We start from the raw sequence: 17,968 nt of genomic DNA on the forward strand, positions 1-17,968 counted from the left end.
TTGCTCCCTTTTATTTAATTGTCTGTAAATGTTAATGTTATGTTATGATTTTGTGCTATACGAAATAAAACTGAATGGAATTGAATCAAATATTGATAGTGTGAAACACATACTGCGAACATAATTTTACTGTATTTAGACATTTTAACTGACAGCAAATGAAATTATATATTAGCTCTAAAGACCATGGGGAGGACAAACACCTTAATGGTTGTGCCCTGATCTCCAAGATTAAATTCAGAGTGGTTTTATCCTTTGAATAATGTGGTTACAATCTGTTAAATCCAAATTGTGCTCTTTAAGACCATATCTGTAGCCAACATACTGTTAATTGAATAAACAGAGGCCTCTGCTGTGGTTTACGTGTTAGGTGTACCTCGCAAGTACCTTGATTTCCTGTGTGTACAATTGCATCGTGTTAGAGGGTCTTGATTCATGCTTCATTTGTTCTCCCATGTTTGCTCCTCTGCTCAGTTTCCAATGTTGACACTGCCGCCCGGGGGCTTGAATACTTTGTCCAGACTGCTCAGAGAACAGTCCATCATCTCAGCAGCTCATCTACCTGCACGGCTACTGGCCACTCTAATGAGACTGAGCCTGCCTTGAAACTCCGGCATCTCAGTGTTGTGTATTTACACACTGGCCATCTGTGTACTTAAAACTTCTGCAACACAGTGATGCTGCACGAACTCTGTCTGAAAGAAAATCTTTGGGCATATGCAAGAAAGTTGGCTTGCTGTGGATGAGCATTGATTTTATTTGACTTGGTCCCATTTCATTGGTTGGGTAATATATAGCAGTATTTATAGCAATAGTTTTTTCTGTATTTTGAAAGTACTGTTTCCACTTTAACCAGTTCTTGTAGAAATATTTCATGGAGTGGAAAATATTGCAAGGTCTTGCAAATATTCTGGAGGATGGTTTAAGTATTTCCTTGGAGGTAAATAATATGGTGGCCAAGACATCACACATGCACCACATTAATTGTAAACACAAATGCAAAAGCCACATCATGAATGTAAACACAATCACAATGGAAGTGAGTGATAACTGATGCTTAAAATTTGATGATGGTCTATATGAGGTGTAATGTTTCTGGTGATTGGAGTTTATATTCAGGAGCTGCCTTTTTGGCTGTGGCAAGCACCTGTACAAGCATTCGTGTTGTGGCTTTCTCATTCATGGTGTCCATTGATGCGCTTGTGTGAGATGTCTCGGCCACCAAGAAATGCAGAACCTTCTGGCGTGTTTTTCCCTGTTTTAGAGCATTTAGCTTGTGTGTTTATTTGTGTGACTCATCCAGCAGTGATCCCCTGCTGTTCTATGGATCTCTACACTATTGTTAAGCAATCTCTAATTAAAGAAAAAAACCGAAGAATAACGACACGCCACCTAATTTTTGTGATGCGAGGAATCAACCCCCAAAGTTTACAGTGCACACAGAGGAAATGACTTCCTTACATGCATTACTTTATACTCACCTCTGTGTGGATGATTTTCAGAGTTTTGTCTGAACAGTCATAATAATGGCTGCAGAAGGTAGATACGCGTTTATGATTGCCATCTTTTGCTACAAGGTGCCTTCTGCTCTGCTGTAAGATATGAAGGTTACCATGTGAACCGAATGACAGTCTGGAGAAGCTCGGCCGACATTTCCAGCTGGGGATGAGTAAGCCTCCACGTCTGAGTGGGCAACAGCAGTGCGCTTTCAGCATTTGCTCTGTTGCAGCAGTAATCATCAGATCTTCTCTGTGGACCTTTAGTCAGCAAAGTGGTTTCGGCTGCCAAAACACAAATATAAAACCTGTTTATTCTCTCATCACACCCTCATTTTTCCACATAACGGTGCATTATTGAATCTTGCGTTGTCACCTACCACACGGGCAAGTGAATAGATCTTACAGAAATACACATGGCTGCCTTCAGAGTCTGTTGTGGCTGGATGAGTCATTGTTTAGTTTCCATTAAGGTAAAAGTCTCATCTGACGTCTTGGTGTTCATGTAGTGGGATTATCAGATTTACAGTCCTCTCTCTGGAGCCTCTCATACACACCGGGACTGCTCTTTCAAATTAGCACCTTATTCCAACAAACTTACATTTTATTATAGATCTCAGTTTATCCTTTTTTGCTCCTGTTACTTTCCCTTCATCACTTCTTTTATACCATAGAGGCCTGTTAGTAGCCAATAGTTATTTCTGTCAGTTGTTTTTCTCTTTTTTTTATTCATTATCATTCCTCCTCTTCCCCTCTGCCTTGCCTACAGTATTCCCCCTATCCTCTCTTGCTCTCCTCCCTTTTTTTTCACTTCAGTTGTAGTGTGTTACACTCATAAGACATCAGCTGGCAGGTAGTGTAACGTTCAGTGGCTCAGAGAGGTCAGACCCTGGTGATAGTGGCACCTTCATTTGTGATTCTGCAGCACGCCGAGGCTTGTGGTTCATGGTGGGGAGGGAGGAAGAGGGGGAGCATGTGGAATCCAGACTGGGTTATTCCTTTTGCCACTGCTGCATGATGTTTAATATGCCTGATAGAGGACGACTCGCCGAGGTCTTATACCCTGGAAAAAATGCTGCGGAGTTGAGGAGCTTAGACGGTAAATCCTGCCTCCATCCGATTTTTCATTTTGCCCATTCTCTGTTCTTTTTCATTTGCATTCATATCGAGGCCTCGCTACTTTTGCATATCTTTCTCATGATAATACACTGATTCACAATCACTCTTGTTACCTCAGTCTTAACCCTTCTCTTTGTCTCTCATTCTGGGTGTGCGTGTCTTTGTTGAGGGATATACTTATTGACCTCTGGGAGCTACACGTGTTTTTCCTGTAAATCTGTGATTCAGCAGTCAGTCTGTATGTTGTGCATATATACACACACACACACACACACACACACACACACACACTATTGCAGGCGGACTGGCGTGTACAATATTAGTGGAGTGCAAGCATCTGTGCCTAAGCACACAGACTTAAGCAGTAGAGGTTATGTAACTTACTCTGCCATTTTAAATGATTTGAAACCACGAGTGCTTTCTCTGCTGGACTAGATTACTGTGGGTCGGAGCCATGAGAATCTGCAGTATACTCATATACTACATGTTATACTACATATACTAAATGTGCATGTGGTTCTTGGGTGTTGTGTAACAGTAGGGAATCCTCTCTTAAAGACCCTGACAGCACAGTGGCTTGTTAACACTCAGCATCTCTAGTCTTTCCCTCAGGCTTGTTAAAGGCCTTTCTTTTAGCTACAAGAAACAAAGACACAATAGTAAGAAGTCTCTCAGAAGAATATATGCATCTCAGGGAGTACAGCTGACATTTTGAGAGGCAACAAATTAGCTGTACAGCTCCAGCATGTGCCACAGATAGAGGTGATGTACTATTTGTTTCTGAGTGTAACCACTCACGGTAAAAAGTGTTTTTTTTCTCTTGGTGTCCATCAGTTTTTTTATAATGTAGCTCAGCTGAGTTGCAGCACACTGCGTGCCTGCATATTTTTTGAGGATTAACATTCTGTGTCATAATTAGATGTGAAGTTAACTTAAAAGATTTTGCAACAAGAACAGAAACTGCTGTAAAAAAAAAAACTAATCCCAGGGCAAGTCGTACTCCTGTGGATGTCTGTCTATATTTGATATCTCCATCAGATTTCTGCTGTTTGCATAGAATCGCCCCCTGGTAGAAAACTTTTTTTTGCTCTGCCATTGGCAGGATTATTACCCATCATTACGCATCATGCATATTCAACGCAACAAGGGATGAGAGCAAGAGAGAGAGAAAGAAAAGAGAGAGGGAGTAATGAGGTTACCCCTGCTCACCAGAGATTATACACAGAGCTTTCCCAACTACAAAAGATCAGAAGACTGAACGCTGAGAATAGGATGGGGAAAGCCTCCTGTGTTAATTAGTCAGTGCAGAAGTAATGGTGTAGTATGTGGACCTCATTTCATCAAGACGCCTGTGTGCATTGAATTCACAGAAGAGAGTCAGAAGCAGCAGAACCAGTAGAGGTAAACTGTACATGTATACACCGTATGCTACTGGTGTGTGAGCTCAGGGGAACTCTCCATGGTGCTGAAAACAGAGACAGCACTGTTTGTCTTGTTATCTTCTTTTGTTGACCTCTGGCTTGCTTTAGTTCTAGTGTTGTTAATTATAATTAGATGTAAAGACTGTAAATATTTTAATTTATTTAAATATTTATTTAAAATACTGTCTGTAGTTTTTGTTAGAATGAGTATCTCTTTACAGCCCAAGCGATGTGGGCTATAGTATATAGCCATCAGTATTCAGTGGATAACACTAAAAACTACTCACTCTTTAGAAAGATAGAGAGACACGTGCTGAAATGATTACTATTTTCATTCTTCATTAATTTGCTAATTTGCTATTAGATTGCTTTCCATTTTTTCTATAAAATGTTGCTTGATGATTAATGATTAATTAGTTTGATAAAAGGCTAAGTTAATTCCCCTGATCGACTTATCGGATAATCGATAAGTACATCACTGGCCAAAATGAAATAAAGATTTCCTGATCATGAATCTGGATCCCATCTAAAGGCCAAAACATAGCATTGTCATCTTGCACTACTCACTCACATGAAAAATAAAAGGTGCCATTGTTTTTTCAAAGATGTACTACCGTCTGACAAAAACACCAAATGGTAGTTCACCATGATAACTGCCCTAACTGCACAGCCGTGAATGAGGCGCTGTGGATGCACCTTTCTTGTGCATGCATTTGCATTAGTGCCACTGAGGCACGAATGCTAGATCCAGCCTACGGGGATAGTCTACCTCATCTGTCTTCATCTGCTGTGTAGTAAAAGCGTCTTCACTTAAACAGGAGGTCATTACTCACAATGGCAGCCGTTTGAATCTTTTATCAGAGGGGGATTTTTAATTGAACATTGGCAAATATGCTCCAAACAAATGGTCCTGAGAACAAGCCCTGTGCGTGCGTGCGTGCGTGCGTGCGTGCGTGCGTGCGTGCGTGTGTGCGCAAATGTTTGATTGAAACATTCATCGTGCATGTCAGTGCAATGTCATAGCCGTCTGGTTCAGAAAACTGCACACATTAGATACCAGCCCACATGGGAGATGACAAGCTGTGTGCGGAGGCTGTGAGTCACTCAAAGGAAATCAGTCAGTCAACACGGTAGTTTATATTGTGCTTATGCATACTTTTTTGAACTTGTTCCATACTTTTACCCTTTTTGTATTTTATATTTAATACATTTTTGCATTTTCTTGGTTTTAAAAATATAGGGAATAAGAGTGGTGGGGTTTTAGTACGTGTTAATGCACTTAGAAAGTGAAACTTAGAAAGTGCATTAACACCCACGGTAGTTATTATCATTCCCTGATGAATAAGTAAATGAATCATCTCTCAAACGTTGATGTCACAGTAAATGTCCTCATTTTTTAGTGGAGATCCTGAGCACAAACATGTCTTGTTTTACTGGCTTTTGGTTGTTGAATGTCGTGTTTTGTGAAAGGTTTACAAAGCCTAACCTTATCCATTTTACTTTCAACCATAACGCTTACAATACATTTAAACAAATCCCAAACATACAAAACCATTGGAAAAACTCTTCATCATGAAATCCTCTTTTCTGAGAACATTTGTTTTCCATATCTTTGTGTCTCTGTGAGGGTTTAATTCCTTGACCGGATAGAAATAGTAGAGCATATGCACACATTGTGAATGCAGTTGAGCAGGATCATTGGTGGACCAGCTCCGACAGATAAAGGGTCAACGATTTATTCCTGCCAACTGTCACATGCCTGAGGTAAAACACCACAAGGTCACAGATCATGAAAGGGTCAAAGCTTGTTCCTCCTCCTTCTGCTCCTCCTGTTCACTGAACTTATTGCTCACTGTTTTGTTAAATATTGTTGGCACTCGCGCTGGTAAAGAGGTGAATCAGCAGATGTAGCAAAGAGAAGTATCTTCCATTTAAATGGATTTTGATCTATATTCAAAGTCAAACCAAGCTGTGAGCGCTGGGCTGGCTTTGATGAAGTGCACGTTGATGAAGTGTATATTGTGCGTTGTGGGCCTCTGGTGGCTCCGCTGGTGCTTATTTTAGTTTTGTTCAGGGACACATGGTGCCATGCTAGTGTGTGCGCGTGTGTGCGTGCATGTGTGTGTGTGTGACACAGATTAAGCCGTTTAATTCTATACCCTAATCTTGGAACGTTCAGCTGCACTTTCACTCCCGTCCATAGACGGATGTTCTTCATACACTGATAGAAAGCTCAGTCTGCTGATAAACACAGGATCTGGTATGTGATGTAACACTTTCATGGAACACTTTCATGTATTTTCCTTATGTGCATTAAGTGAATGCACATAAGGAAGATATGCACTCTCTGCTGGGTTTACCCTTCACTACCGATTTCATTACCTGTGTTATGTCCAGATTAAAGTGAGGTCCCAGATATGTGCAGGAGGACTGAACACAGGCTTCTTTGATTGGGGAATCCCACTCCTAGCTGTCTGCTCCTACTGAGAAGCCAGCAGTGATGAGTTCTCTGAACAGCGCTGATAGACTAAACAAGTTATTCTCCCTGGAAACTGTGGCAGACTTTAGTCATGTTTTGGCTCTAATCCTACATTGTGAAGAAAACTGAATTTATTCTCTTCATTGTAATTCCAGCTAACGCAGCATTCAGCTGCCAGCTCAGTTAAATGGCTGCTTGATGGAAGAATAACATGCAGTTCAGACAGTTAAGAAACATCAGTTCAGAATATTAGGTGTCAGCTAAGCATTGAGGGAACCTTATTACAAATGAACAGAGAAGGCAATCTACAGCACATATGCAAACATATTTATCTTTGTTTGATCTCTTCAATTTATCTATGTGTTCATTTAGATTTTGGCTGCACGATATAAGGAAAACATGCGATATGCGATACGTTGTTTAATATCGTGATGATGATAAATAAACATAAAGAGTCCCTGGCTACGGACGCAGAGATCACGGACAGCTCCACGGCCAGGAGAAGGCTCATAGCCCGGCCGCAGTGCCACCAAGTCAGGGGCAGACACCAGGGAGCCATGCAAAGCTCCACTATGTCCACTTACAGTGTTAATTTGGAGTCTTGTTATCCATGTTTGGACCGTGAAAAGTATTTTCTGTCAGTAATTTACATCCTGTCTTGTGTCTCTGTCATTCGCGCTGTGCTCTGCTCCAACTGCGTCAAACCAAACCGAGCGTGACGCTCTCTCCTCCAGCTCGACACACATTTACTCAGACTGAGTTTACACATGTGTCCGATCACACTTTTTTGTTTGTGTGGGAGAAAGAGGAAGAGAGAGAGAGAGAGAGGAAAAGAGTGAGCCTGATGGCTGATGAATGTGCGCACTGCTCTGAATAAAGATTTAACTCACACTCTACATAAGTATCGATCATTATGTGATGATCAGTGTTGATAATGTGGCGACAAAGAGAGAGAGAGAGACACACACACACACACACACACACACACACCACACACACACACACACACACACACACACACACACACACACACACACACACACACACACACACACACACAGCAGCAGACTCTGTGTGTGCATGCCAGTGTGTGTTTGCGTGTGCGAGCTGTTACTTCCCTCAGGTTCTGGGATCATTAATAAGCTTCACAATTCTTTTATATATTCAACCGCTAATATTGATGAATCTGACCCGGGACAAACATTATCACTAGAAGTTTCCACAGTAAAATTTAGTCGGAGGAGGAGGCGGAGCAAGATTAGACGAAGCTGTGTCCGTCAAATCTCTCTATTCTCTTTTTTATTCTCTTGTTCCGACAATGATCCACTGACAGAAAAACCCGGTCTTTCGGACAAATATATTGACATGCAGAGTCTATCGCGCACGTTAATATCGCAATGACGATAGATTGGCGATATATATATACATATATATATATACACTATATATATAAGGCTGCATTCCATTCAGAAGTATCAGCGACCTGCTGTTGTGCATGCTGGCTCACCTGGTTCCTTAAATGGAACAGAGCCATTGTTTAAATCATTGGATGCACATGTGCTTTTCCTGCTATAACAAGTGTAATCCTCTGCTATAGAAATCAACAACAAAATTAGTAAAAATTTGAATTTCTTTTCAAAAGACCATGTTTTGCAGGTTTTTAAACAGATTTTGGGAGATTAGTCATGAAATTAGAATAGGGCAAGAACCGTGGGTGATGAGAGGCATCCTCTCGCCTCCTCATTTAAACTGCTCCCATCTTGTTATTGCCCCTGTCTGTTTACAAAAATAGATCGAAAATGTTCCTCAAGCTGCAAAGTTTTATGCACATAAATAAATAAGTCCTGCTGGTCTGGACCAAATGTCTACTTCTGTCAATCCAGAGCTGCTAAAGTTCTAGTGTAAGTGTTTGTTATACTGGTGTGTGGAAAATGGCCTGTGATTATTGCTGCAAACCAATTACCCTATAGGGACACAAACAATCTTATCTATTCATCACGAGATCACATTCTGTTTTCACTTCAGTTGAAGGCTTCTTGATGTAATCCTTCAAAGTTTCTTGAGGTGTTTAGAGACTTCAACTGAACACCATCAGGAATTAGTCAGCTAGGTACTGATGTAGCCTTACAAAATGATGGAACACATACTGTGCATATCCAAACATAATGAGTTGACAAATAATTAACATGGGAGACAGAATAGACATTTTAGAAAGTCAGCTTTTTTTAAATGTTACAGCAGAGGAAGCACATATGCTTGAACACAAACTAAAGTTTTGTTGACATTGGTACCCAGAGGTCCAAGAACGCACTGAATGCATTTCAGTCTTCATGAAACATTTGCAAAGCCAGTTTTAAATCCTGCATTGTTTACATCCATGTTTACTAGCTTATAATGTTCCTCACAGCTTTTACTGGTTCACTGATACATTTCTTGAGGTGCTTGACAAACAAAACAAGGACCCACGCAAGTCGAGGTCAGAAACTCCATAGAGCACATCTAATAACATTAATTAGGAATCTGCTATTGTGGACGCTGCCCAAGTAGCATAGCTTTGAACAGAGCCACTGTAAAACTCACAAATGTTTTGTGCTGTGAAAAAATTTTTTTAACCCAACAACTGTATGTGAATAAAAAAAAGAGAAATAGGAGCACATCAAGGAAAGGCAAAGCTTGTAGTTGTCAGTCCACATTTTTAGCCACAATAATTGCAATTTTATCAAATAAGGTTTCGGTAAATACTTAAACATACGAAAATACACTAATGAAATTCCCTTCAGCCTTAATCATAATTAGTTTAGTCCTGATTTAACATACATTAGCATGCTATGGTATACATGACATCTGATAATCAACTTGTTACCGTAGACATTGTGAGCAAGTTAGCAAGCTAAGTGTGGTGGGGGCACTAAATGGGTTAATTTGGTTTCCACAACACCACCATCTGGGGGAGGGATTGGCTCCCCAGGATCTACAGTCTCAAGGTCCTTCTCTGGACACCAATCAATTACAAGAGTTCTTACTGATAAGAGGCAGAGACGTTTGTCTTTATCAACAAAGAATATTTTATTGAAACATCTCAAAATAATGAATCTGGATAATAATACTAAAAATAAGGAAAGAATGGGGGATATGAGCTGAGGCCACATGTGGTATGGTGTCTCTCACGGCCAGGACAACAGGGCACATGCTGGCTGTAATTGAGGCAGGAAATTTAGTGTGCAAGCCACAGAAAAGGAGCCTGGCAGGGTAGAGAGCCACATACCAGTATAACCAGCAGCCACAACCACGGCAGGACAACACCAGAGAGGCTCACAGGTGCTTTATATAGCCTGGCAGGTTAGAGGAGTCAAGGATGGGGCTGCGTTCAGCACTGCTGAACACTATGTTCACCCACAGTGAGGATTCATCTCCTCCACATGATGTAAGAATTTAAGTCCAATCACCTGTGTCCTTATGTACAATCTCACAGAGCTACTAGTGTTGCAGTGAGTTTTTTTCTGTTAGTTTTACTAATTTAAAATTCTGACTCGGTCAGTAAAGAGTAAAGGCTTTTAAACTGACTTTAGTTTGATCTTTTTCACAACATTATTTCTATTCACACCCTTACTCATCATCTGTACCTTACATCAGTCCAGCCTCCTGTCTGTTTTCCTGCAACAAACACATTTTGTAATATCTATTTTCTCTGGAAATCTCTCTCCATGTCTCTGTTGCACACGTACAAACAAACGATCACACACATACACACCTAAATACTGCTGAATAATGAAATGCTCCTGCACCCTCTCTCTCTTTCTCTCTGTCTAGTTCTCTCGGGAAGCTTCTGTTCCTGACAAACCATAGCAGCCGTTCTCTGCTTTTTCTCTCTCCCCAGGAGACTGAGATCAGCACCAGAAAGAAGGAGTGTGAAGCACTTGAAGCAGAGGTGAAGAAGAAAAATCAAACATGTCAGACTTTGGTAAGTGTTCCAAAAATATACAACACCTTGGCCTCTGAGTGAAAGGACAGAGGCTAAAATTGATTTGTACCTGAGAGCCTCGCCTGCTATCATCACACACAAATGTCCCCTGAGAAAATGAGTGGCGGGCCACTGTAATGAAAGCTTGGTGCAGGCGTTGATGACTGAAATTGAAAAACGGGACCAGTTAAGTTGCAGTGTCTGTGGGTTGTGTTTTGTTTGCGTTGGAAATACGTCTGAGAATGAGAGAGAGGCCTCGCTGCAGTAATTATATTCTCTATCTGATCATGCACCATCACGGGAAATACAGACTACGGTGTTATGAACAAATGTGTGCATTACTAGTGGTATCTTTAGAATGACTACATTAGTTTCTTTTGTATACACATTAGTTTATGGAGCTATAATTACATCAGCACACAGGATTGTGCGAGTGTTTGTTAAGCCATTGCTACAGAGGCATTTTTTTTTCGAGTTTTCCGACCCTCCATCTGTTTTTCACATTCCAATGAATGCAATATCTCAGGAACACCTTGAGTGAATTTTTATTAAAAATTTGGCACAAACGTTCACTTGGACTCAAGGATGAACTTATTAGATTTTCATTGATCAAAGGTCAAGGTCTCTATGACTCATGTCATTCATGTTAAAGTTTTCTTTAACAAATGCCTGAAGGAAAAGAGTATGGCATGCATATCAATTTAGGCTGAAGGGTGAGATCATTAGAATATGGTGGTCGAAGGTCAAGGTCACTGTGACCACACAAAACACAATTTTGGCCATAACTAAAAAATGTATGTGCTAATTATTACACAATTGAGAAATACTTGATAGAATAACAAGATAAAGTGACAATATTTATGTCTAAAAGATCAAAGTACAACTTCACTGAGACATCAACAATGTTCGGTACAAACACTTGTATGTTCATTATTCAACTGCCTAAAAGATTGTCACCATATTTCAGGCAACTTAATTGATTGGCAGAGGCATACAACTGCAAGATGGAAATTTTAGTTCAGGCTATGGTCACTGCTGTAAAAGGTCAGAGATATGTTGTTTGGAGCCTCTTGAGAGATGTTTTTTTCATAATGCCCTAGAAATGTCACTCTGTCTGCTGAAGAGGCCTTGACACAGGCCAAAAAGCTAAGAAAAGTAAAAGATTAAGAGAATCTGCTGATAAGAAAAACTTGTTTTGCATGTGTCATCTAGACAATGATGGCAATGAATTATTTAAATAAATACAGTGGTGTGTTTATGTTGATGGTGGCAATGGTTCAGTGGTTAGCAATAATGATGTTGATGTGTTGTTGTTAATTATCAGAACTGTAGACTGACAAACTAAGTGCCCTAATGAGTTTTTTACCACTAGTGGTGCTGTTGAAGTGTTTTGATGAGCTGATTCTCTGTTTGTTTGTACGTTTCCTTGAAGCGTAAAAGACCATAAAAAAACCACGTAAACATACACCATAGCAAAAAAAGAAAAGAAGACTTAAAAACTAATCCAAATGCTGCATGGCTGATGGCTTTTTAGGGTTATCTTGCCCCTTGAAAGGAGTTACAAGGGGTAGTGGTTGAAATCTTCTCTTATGATTTGGGACAGCGCTTTATAAGATGTTACATCATCAGTAGTCGTCGTGGAAAACCGACATGTCATCAGTAGTTCGTCGATGTTAATAGACGCTTCAAAGTTTTTTGCCAGGGATGTCATTGTAATAACATTGTTGAGATCTTAAATAAACCAATGCTATTGCTTGCAATTACTAAAGTGACAAACCTATAATATCCAAATAACATTCATGCTAATGCAGGTGAATCAAATGGCCAGGACATGTTTTCCTGCTTTCCCTCCGTTCTATGACAAAAATGGTACAGCAAAATGACATTTGCCATTCATCCAATGGAAATTGAAAAGCTTGGATGCTGAGCATTATTTCACGTATCAAAAGCAGACAGCTTCAGGCTACTAGCAGTGGTCTGTATGCAACCCTGCCAGGTTGACTTGTTATTAGAGGAGCAGTAGAGTTCAGTAACCTTGCTGCTATACGCTAGTTAAATTATGTGCATTGTGTATCTTCAAAGAGGGGGATGCCACATGAAATTATGTAAAACACGGTTTACTGGGTACCTGTAAAAAAATTAATCGAATTTTGGTTCTGCTTATCGGTTCCTAAACTGCAAGGAGGCTGTATGTATTTGCCAGGACCTGTCTACGTGACAACGTCACGCACTACGCAACAGCCTGTCCATTTGTTTAGACATGACCTAGCATGCATGGCTAAGATGAGCCACGCAAACGGTCAAAAGTCAGGTTGCACATCGAAACTCACCAAACATTTAAGGCAGCACGCCGTCGATCTGAAAGACTACAGCATTTAATGTCCTTCGGTCTCCGAGCCCGAGTGTGTCCTCTTCAGCTAGCGCTAGTAGCACCTCGCTAGCACCTCCAGTAGAGCCTGGGAGAGGGAGCCGCGACGGCAGCAACACACCGTTCTCGCTGGCATTCAAGGAAAAGTTGACTAACATGACTTGTATGAATTATGTCAGTAGGTTTCCTATAAATAAGACGTTCAACCAGCAGCTCACCACAAATGGTTCAACTTCTACTGATTTCCACTTTGTTGTTATGGAATATATGACAGATTCATTTCATATCTTAAAGTTGACAATTATTGATGTAACATTACTTTACAGGGACAATAAGAACATTTTCTTCTACTAATCATCAACAAATATGACTGTTGTTTGGTTACTTTAAACACCAGTGTCTTCAAGGCAAAAAGTTTCAACATTGCTTCTATCTCAGTTACTGGAGAGAAAAACCCAATACAAGCAGTTGTATAGCTGTAGAAGTTGAACTAATCAAAGTTCGGGAATACATACAAATAATACATGTGTGTAACCTGTAAAAGCAGAAGTAGGCACAGAATAGTGCAGATGACTTGGAGTGAGATTTTTACTATGATTTTTTTTGAAAGGCAGGAGCTGTAGGGACTCAGCAGTAATTTAAATGGCACTGTTTGGTCATAGACCATTTGAATTCATTCCCTCATGCCCGTAAGACGTCCTCTTCAGATGAGCTGCCCCAAATTTACACTCCATTAGGACTGTTTACTGGCCTCCTCTCACGTTCCCTGCCCACAGCAGCGCTCCCCTCCTCACCCATTGTCAGCCTGCTGAGTCCGAGGGACGTGGCCCAAAGGACAAACTGTCCCAAATGGCGAGCAAAAATGGGAGGATGGTCTCCACAGACTGTAGCACAGTTCTTATCTCCTCCGCACCGAGATCTAAGAACAGAGCCGCAAACACAGACAAGACCAATGTAGGCTTTTGTAAGGGGACGGCGAGTTGACAGTAATGTCACTTCCTGTTTGGTCCAAACTGTCTCACCTCTCTCTCCTGTTTTTCTCCTTCTCAGTTCTCTCCTTCTCAAAAGAGTGCACATACTACATACATAATTAGATGCAGCTGTTGGCAGCTCAGTTGCTCTGCGGGTGGATTTTTAATAGTCACTGACACTGACATCTACTCTTTACACAGGAAAATACATAGATTTTTCAGAAATTCTAACTGGTATTATTGCCACGTCGCCTCAGTTCAGCTGTCTTCTTTATCAACGTGTAGTCTGACTGAGTGTGTGTGACAGTAAACACTGGCATAGCCATCTGGCACCTCCACCTTCCTGAATGTCAGGTGTATAAAATTAGCAGAGAATGCCTCCACTAGTATTTAAGGCATGTTACCATGGTGACAAGCACTGGCGGTGCCAGTGTCACTCAAATATGTAACCGTGCTAATCGAACATCAATACTGAGGCAGACAGGAGGCAGACTCAATAAGTCCGAGGATTAGACCGAGGAGCTGTGCTCTCAAATATAGCTCAATAGCCGTAGTGAAATGTCTGCCTCTGTGGTCGTCTGCTTTCATTTTGTGCTGTTTGTAAACACAAACACCTTCTGTTGAAGGCGTGATTGGCAGCTCTTGTTGTTTAGACAACATGGCGTGCATTATATGTGCCTAAAGCAGGAACTGTGAGAAATCAATTGCAGGATAGACTTCCATTTCTCTGTTTTTAATGTATCTATGTATTTATTTTTTTCCATTTCACACTGCAGTAAATTCAGTACATGTAGTTGTCTTGTAAATGCTCCCTGGCTTTGCACTTACTGATTTGTTTATTCATATAAACCAGAGAGAGCAGCGCTGAAGAAGAATTCTGGTTTGTGGTGTTAAAGGTGTGCGCGACCACAAACCCTGTGTCGGTGATACTGTATGTATATATACACATTATACACTACAGCCGAAGTCATTACAATTCAGCTGTACAGTTGAATATTGTTGAGTGACATTTTAGGCTATCTAGGTTGGCACGGTGGTGCAGTAGTTAGTAGAGTTTGCGTGTTGTCTGGGCTCTGTCTGCCTTACAAAACATGAAGATTAAGGTTAGGTTAATTGGAGACTTAAAATTGGCCGTGAATGTGATTGTGGATGGTTGTTCGTCTCTGTATGTTGGAGTTGTGATACAATGGCGACCTGTCTAGGGTCGGGGTGGGAGTTTCTAGGCACATTTGATTCTATTCAGTGGGCTACGATTCGATGATAAAACGATTATGGATGCATCAAAGAATTGTATTTCTGCACATGATTTGCATGAGGTGCATCTTCACTAGCCTCATGATTTGTGCTTTAATTAAGTATTTAAAACTGTTACTTTTATAACAAGTGTGCTGTAATTCAAAACTCAGACTACAACAGTCAGTCTATAACAGTGCCAGTACTCTCCACACTGATTTGACATTGATTCAGATTAGACTTGTGTGCTGCATCTTTAGCCTTTACTGTATGAGGATGGCCCCGCCTGGCCCCCCTTGGCAGCATCGAGGCGCATTACTCCGCCAGTCAACGAAAGATTCTGCTCATCTCCTCTTTTCTAATCACTCACACTTAGAGCTGATCTTTATAGAAACCTGCTGAATTAATATTTATGTTCCTTGATAAACTGGGCGTCGCTTCCTCTGCAATAATGAATTGGAGAAAAAAACAGCGTTGTTTGATAATCTGCGGGAACTTCTCTCCTGTGTGCAACCTGTGTCTGTGTGTGCCCCTCTCTGTCACTGATAAAAACTTATAACCACATGTATTTAGTTATTAATCAATGGTGTCGGATCATGAATCCGGTTTGCTCCGGTCACTTTAACCCTGATGTCCCGGCTGTGCATGTCTTGTGTTGTGTGCAGCAGATGAACTACGTGCGCACTTTAATACGTGAGATACGTGCCTCATAAACGCACACGTCACTACTGTTCGGGTCCTAATAACGTCTGATTAGTGTCGGTGTTTATTGTTAATGTGTAAAGTGAGCGCAGGTCAGCGGTGGAGGAAGCACACCCACACAGGAGACTCTGACAGGGTAAAAGACGACGAGACCTTTAATGTACGTCTGTCCTGATCCTGAAGCAGTGGTGGTTATAATTATGCAGCGGCGGGACATCAATAAAAGCAATTTATGTAGCGTAAAAAACATGAAACGGTTATGTTGTGTCTCTGCATCTAAGCCGAGTCGTCCACGCACGCATCCCGATGCATCTAAGAATCGAGAAATGTCCCCACCTCTCTACATGTTTACCTCTTTTAAAATTGTGATCATTGTACAGAAATAAGAACCAATCTGAAAGGGTTTAAATGATTAGTTGTGTCACACTAAACAAGCAAATGATGCTGCTTTTGCTCACTGACTCTACAGAACAGGAAGTAAGTGAATACAATGTTTGCTTTGATCCTGTGTTAAATGGCTGGACAAAACACACGTCTGCCTCTGTAGTCCTCCCAAAAAGACTGAAAACTATCCTGGTTTGTCAAGAATGTATTAACACGTCCCTGTTTATCATGACACAATCATGTGATTTTAACTTGTCACTTTACTCAATACATAGTATTTTTGTAAAATGAAAAATATTAAAATATTATATTACAATAAATGAAATAAGTTTGTAATAGGTTGTATGTATTTTTTATTATCTATAATATATTATTATATATTATATTCTATAAAGTATCACAAATCAATTCATTTATGTTGTGTCCATTTCAAGTGCACATTGGTCTCGGTACTCGAAGCGAATCTCAAAGAGCAGATCTCACGTCAGCAGAAAATCTCAGCTGAATAATGTTGGAGGCAGCTCAATGTAGGTCATAGTGCGTTCTGCCTGGAGTTCTCCCTCCATCACTGGGCTCTCCATACACATGTGTCTTGCCAAAGGATTATGGCGTATAACTGATCTTTTTAAAGCGTTAACACGTCGACAACGAAGGACAAAGAAACAGCTGATTCTGTGTTCAAGACAATTTGATTTGCATCACCGTCACATCCAAATTCCATAAAGGATTTTAAATGAGGAAGGCATTCATGTTAAAATGCTTAAAACAAATACAATCTTGAAAAATGTTCCGACCGTTTCTCTCATCAGTGTTCATACTGTTAAATGTGAGCTCTGTTTTTTAAATTTTTTTCAGTAACCGTTTGTCCTTCAGACCGAACACCTGGAGGCTCCGGCAGCCCACACCAACTCTTAACTGCAGGATCAATGGATATGAATAGGAATGCCAGTGCAATCTAGTGCTTGTACGGGAAGCATTAAAATTGACTGGACACAATTGATACAGGTTGAAATGCCGATACGTTTTTTTTTAATGTGAGGGAAATTAGATTAATGTAAAAAAAACAGCAGATCTCAGTTGTGACTTTGCTGCTGTCTCCAGGCTGTTGTTTACTTATTGCTGTCTGTCCTTCACAGTATTTCTCCTCTATCGTGTGCATTTCGTTGGTACAGTTCATGTCCATGTCAGAATTTATTATCATCATTGTTATTAGATGGAGTGAGTAGTAGCAGTAGGGTAAGGGCAAAGTAGTAGTAGTAGTAGCAGGAGAATATTTGAGCAAATATGGATGTATCATGTGATACATGATACATAAAACATGCCTTTGTGCATTTAATAATCTTCTAAAATACAGACATTAAAACTTAAATAGCATGATATTATATTTTAATTTAAATAAATGTATATTTTATATTTATTAAAAGACATGATGACGTGATTTAAATTCAAGTTCAATTTAAATTGTAATGTTTTTAAGATAAAATATATAACAATTATTAAATATAATGTCTAAAACCAACTGTATGTTATATATTTTGTTGACTTGTGTACCCAAAATATTTCCACCAAAGTTCAAACGCAGAGAATTCCACAATTTTATTCAAGGGTCCTTTAATTGCGTCATACCCGCTTTTTGCCCATCTCTTCTCTGCTATAACTTCTGCTATATTTATACAAATATTTTATTAAAATTAAATGTGAATTGTTAATGTATAAATGGTTAAATAAGTATTATGTAGTTATCATTTACTTATTTACATTTTGACCTTTCATAGGAGTAAAAGCAGAGATGTTCCTGATCACTCAAACAATGTCTCTATTCCTGGGAAGCCAT

At 40.1% G+C, this 17,968-nt stretch overlaps 1 protein-coding gene across 24 annotated transcripts in view; it reads left to right on the plus strand.

The window, feature by feature from the left end:
* rimbp2b (RIMS binding protein 2b) overlaps positions 1-17,968 on the plus strand; it is a 91,444-nt gene that overhangs the window by 35,902 nt on the left and 37,574 nt on the right. For all 24 annotated transcript variants that reach the window (XM_035165428.2, XM_047341138.1, XM_047341139.1 and 21 more), the window contains one exon: positions 10,393-10,476. In XM_035165428.2, the coding sequence (XP_035021319.1) occupies positions 10,393-10,476 (84 nt within the window). The remainder of the gene's footprint in view (positions 1-10,392; positions 10,477-17,968) is intronic.

Source organism: Hippoglossus stenolepis, chromosome 9 (genome assembly GCF_022539355.2).
Source record: "Hippoglossus stenolepis isolate QCI-W04-F060 chromosome 9, HSTE1.2, whole genome shotgun sequence".
NCBI lineage: Eukaryota > Metazoa > Chordata > Actinopteri > Pleuronectiformes > Pleuronectidae > Hippoglossus > Hippoglossus stenolepis.